The 4,972-nt window shown below is 35.3% G+C and overlaps 1 protein-coding gene across 1 annotated transcript; it reads right to left on the bottom strand.

Moving 5' to 3' along the window:
* Positions 1 to 231: 231 nt before the first annotated feature.
* LOC107460292 (histone chaperone ASF1B) lies at positions 232 to 3,697 on the bottom strand. The gene is made up of 4 exons (XM_016078650.3): positions 3,164 to 3,697; positions 1,876 to 2,096; positions 897 to 1,012; positions 232 to 819 (listed from the first exon to the last, which is right to left on the bottom strand). Exons 2-4 carry the CDS (start codon positions 1,982 to 1,984, stop codon positions 469 to 471), a joined length of 576 nt encoding a protein of 191 aa, XP_015934136.1. The 5' UTR covers positions 1,985 to 2,096; positions 3,164 to 3,697; the 3' UTR covers positions 232 to 468.
* Positions 3,698 to 4,972: the final 1,275 nt, after the last annotated feature.

The following is a 4,972-nucleotide window of genomic DNA, read 5'->3' as shown; positions in this document are numbered from 1 at the left end:
GAAGTGAAATTCATCAGGAGTTAGACGAACTCTCCTAAATCCAAAAAAAAATCGTATTTAAAGAATTAAAGTTAAAAAATAGAGTTTGGGTAAATAATAAAATTTTTATTTTATTTCAGTGAAAAACCCAAGAAACAGAAGAGGCTGATTCTCCCATTTGTATATTATTATTCAGCAAAAAGACAGATTAAACTAATGAAAAGCTAAAAATGACTTAAAAATAACGAAACCTTTTTGATACTACGAATCAAAATATGATTTATCAAAGAGAAGATCAATGAAATTGGGTTCGCATGGAAAGCTTCATGGACAAAAACTGGTTTCCCCACGTTACAAGTATACTTCCAACAAGATTCAAACCTAATTCACATTAACAAGAGATTCATAGAAAGCCACCTTAATCCACACACACGGTCAATGTAAAGTTGGAGATCCGGGAACTGAAAAAGCCTGTATAACTACAAAATGTTAAGAATCCTTCTCATCTGAGGGATCACAATCACCGGCAGCAAGTGGATCTTCTCTAGTTTCAGAAGGGTTCTCAGCTGGACCGGGTTGCTCTTCGTTTTCATTGTTCTCAGGGTGGAAATTGATAGGGAACTTTGTGACCCTTGGTTTGTCAGATAAAATGTTCCTCTGAACCCTGTCAACTAAGACATTTGGTGGAGGTTCCTCCCTCAGCTGCTCATCATCATAATCATTGTTCACATAATAGCCAACACGAATGAATTCTTGACCCAGATAAGAGCATGTCAAAAGCAGCACAGTGACACCAATTATATCTTCTTCGCGAATCTTTGATGGGTCTGGTGGATCTGCCTGCCATAACATTATTTATAAGTTTGATTCATTGAGCGATTGCAACTCAGAACTGAAATGGTATTTATAAACCTTGCCTGTAAAACAAAGCGATAGTTTCCAATATTGACCGGACCAACAAGGACACTCTCTAATAATTGGTCATAGGTCTCATCCTCAGCGGATCCAACATAGATGAGCTTCCATTCCAAATCTGTACCAACATATGCAGCAAGCTTGATTAAAACCAAAAGTATAGTGGACATCAGCAGCAAGAAGCATTCAAGATTGAAATGATGGCAAAGCTGGTAGAAAAATATGCTTCATTACAGCTATTTACCATAACTTGACATGAGAATTCAGATTAAAAGTTGGTTCTCAAAAATCCTTATGTGTATGTATGTTCATGTGTCGATGTCTTGAACATTTTTTTTTTTGCAGAAAAAAAAGGTCCTGATAATGTACAATTTTAGAGTCATCTATTGTGAAACAAAAAGGGCACTATTCCAAAATTAACCATGCTAGGTATACACCAAAATAAGTTACCATTGTAAAATACACATTAAAATACAAAATACACATTAAAAATGAGTTAAACTACATATGTATTTATACACAGATGATTTTAGTGTGGACATAGCATTTTTGTTCCACAATAGAGTATGAACCGTAGGTACTTTGGTGGCAGAGTCTAATTGAGATGAATTGACAAGTTTCCTGATCTAAAATAATTAGGGACAGGAAATTCGTGGTACTGATACTGAAATACCCATTTTTTGTAGTTAAATCACAAGGAAACAATTATGAAATAAAGAAATATTTGACATCTGAGTTGTGCTAAGAAGCTACATGTTGTGGTTCCTACAGGCCGAGCGTCAAGCTGGATCTATAGACATGGGGATGGATGAAATCAAAAAGCAATTCCATATTCTATCAACATAACTACAAACGTTGGCAGAAGCAAACGGGGAATGTCCCGAATATAGAAGAGATAATTGAAAGAAAGAAGTCAGAACATAACACTGCATTTATCGAAGCTGGAATCCTAAAAGGGTTTGGGGAAGAGAGGTTACGAACCATCTTTGAGAGGAGTCAAACACTCGTAGGAGATCTCGAACTGAAACGGGGTGAGAAAGGAAGCAGGGTTATCTAGCACCGTCACGTTGGTGATGTTCACGGCACTCATTCTTCTCTTCTGGAACCTTCCACTCTGCCAAACACTTTTCAAACTTGCCCTTGCCCTTACCTTTACCCTTGGATATTGGCGGGAGTTTGAAGCTTGAAGCCAGGCGTACTCTCTGCTCGGTACTCCAACAAGTCAATTCAAATAACAAATTATAAAGTAACATGGCTCATTTTATTGCATAAGGCCCTTCTACCCTCTACTCATTCCCTCGCTACCCTCTCTTTGCCACAAGCATAGTTATAAAAACTGAACCGGTAATTGATCCGGTCATACAACCGGGTCATTGAGTCACTGGTTAACCCGATTAACCCAGTCATAATTAAATAAAAATATAAAATTATAAAAGCAAAATCAAAACTTAAAATGCATGTCTTGACAAACATATTAATAAGAAGTACGTATCAGTTCTTAGACATAACTAATACTTTCTCAATTTAAACGAACAAGAGAAAGCAAAAGATAACACAAGCGAAAAATCAAATCCAAGGAGTGATCCGAAAGTCGGCATCTATATCCTCATAGGACAAATTTAGAACTTGACCAACATTTTTCTCATTTTGATTTGCATCTGTATCTTCCATAGAATTGTTACTCGGTCCATCGTTACTAAGAATTAAATCAGTCAATACTAAGAATTAAATCTATTATTATAGCAACAAATTCAGCTCATTGATAATTTTCAACAACAAATTCATTTATGATAATTTTCAGCAACAAAACCTTTAGCTCCAAATATGATTTAACGCAACAAAAAATTTAGCTAAGTAATTATTTAAGCAAGACAGCAACAAATTCAAGGTTCTTGATGATAATCAGCAACAGATTCAACTCAGTGATGTTTTTCAGCAACAAAAAAATTAGCTCGGTGATATGTTAAGCAACAAATTCAGCTCATTGATAATTTTCAACAACAAATTAAACTATGATAATTTTCAGCAACAAAAACTTTAGCTCCAAACATGATTTATAGCAACAAAAAATTTAGCTGTCATTATTTCAGCAACACAGCAACAAAAACAACCACCAGTTATGATAATCAGCAACAAGTGATGATTTTCAGCATAAAAAAAAAAAAACAAAAGAGCTCAGTCATATTTTCAGTAAAAAATTCAAGGTGTAGTGATTGTATACAGCAACGAAAATAAAAAAGAAAGAACAGGGCAATCTGTTCGAACTCACCTGCCCAGGGACCAACTGACGGTGAAGGAAGCTGACCAACTGACGGCCGAAGCAAGAAGACGACAACGACCACCAGCCGAGGGACCAGATGCCGGTTCCGTCTGCTTCTGCCGCCGGCGACTGACGACACAGAGCGGCACGACGAGCTTGAGCGCGAGACGACGAGCTCGAGTGCGAGACAGTAAGTGAGTGAGCGAGACCGGAGACGAGAGCTTGAGTGCGACAACACCAGCCGTGAGAGAGGTGAGAGAGTGACGAGAAAGAGACTGAGGGCCAGTGGTGAGTGGACTCGAGAGAAGAGAGACGTTGAGGCCTTGAGGTTGATCACTGATCAGATTAGGGCATTGGGTGCCTCAATTGAAAACGACGTCGTTTTCAATTTTTTTTAAAATTAAAGCATGACCCGGTCCGAGTTATATAAACCGGCCGGATCACCGATTTTGCTAAATCCTGGGCAGGTCGACTATGTTTTCAGCGGGACTGATGCTTGGACAGTTCAAAGAGTGATTCGATCTGGTCAGATGATCGAATTTCCAATCGAGCTAGATCTCATAACAATGGCTACAAGTCTTTCTTCCCATTTCTCTCGGTTTTAAGTTTTAACTCTATCCAATTACATAATTTATAATTATTTATACTCATTTATATTTCATTTTATCGGGTAAAATAATTACGTTTGCCAGTTGGCACTTAGTTATTGGACACCTTTTTGTTATTTAGATATTTAGGCTTTATTCCATCAAGTTTTCTTATTTAAAATACTTTTCATCAATTAAGGGGCACATTTAAGAGTTAAGACCATCATTTATATCTCTAGTAGGGGCATGTATAGTTCGGTTCGGTCTGAATTGACTTTAAGAGTTAATTTGGTGTGATTTTATCGGGTTTAGTACTAGATAAGGGTCTTAAAAATAGATCCGATCATTATTTTGGGTCGGGTCCGAGCCATAGTTCGGGTCACTCGAACTCGGTCCGGTGGCCCGCTCATCATACACAATTAATATTTTGTGTTATTAGTGATGGATGATGATTATTCTTATGTGAAATTTAAATATTGTAAACCTTAATATTTTGTGTTATTAATCATTATAAGACTTTAAGATAATGTTTTATGTTTAAAATACATAAGACTTTAGACTAATGCATAATATTGTATTATTTATATTGATTTAAATATTTGGTGTTATTACTTAATAGACAATATTAGTATTGATTACGGTTATACTTTAATTTTAGAGAAGAGTTGGTTCTTGTTATATTTTTCTAAATAAATTTTACTATGTCAAATAATGGTTGGAGTCTTAAAAATTTGAATATTTTCACATACTAACTTACAAGAATGTACTAAGGTAATGTAATGTTAACGGCTCGGTTTTTACCTGATTTTTATCCAGTATAATCGTGGTCGAAAAGTGTATAGATTTCATTGGGTTTAGGGTCGAATTCGAATCTAACAAATAGATCCATTATATATTTCGAGTCGGATCTAAATCAAATCAAGTCGAGTTTTATCCGATCCATACACACCCTTAATCTCTAGTCTTTAAGTCTTAACTAACTCCCAAATTAATCACATGACATATGTGAGGTACGAATTAAAGGTCAGAGTTTTTAAAGATAATTTCCAGCAAAAATAAGGGATCATTTAACAAAGTTCCATACTAAATATTTTATAGTATCTTTTATAGTGTCTATGTTTCACTTATAAAATTCAAAAATAAAAAGATAGATTATATTTTATTTTATATCTAATTTTAGGTAAATTAGACATAATTTATATAAGCACCAAAAAAAATTCACATTTTATTA

The sequence above is a fragment of the Arachis duranensis genome, chromosome 8 (assembly GCF_000817695.3).
Source record: "Arachis duranensis cultivar V14167 chromosome 8, aradu.V14167.gnm2.J7QH, whole genome shotgun sequence".
NCBI lineage: Eukaryota > Viridiplantae > Streptophyta > Magnoliopsida > Fabales > Fabaceae > Arachis > Arachis duranensis.
This window is presented reverse-complemented; position numbering and strand designations above follow the sequence as displayed.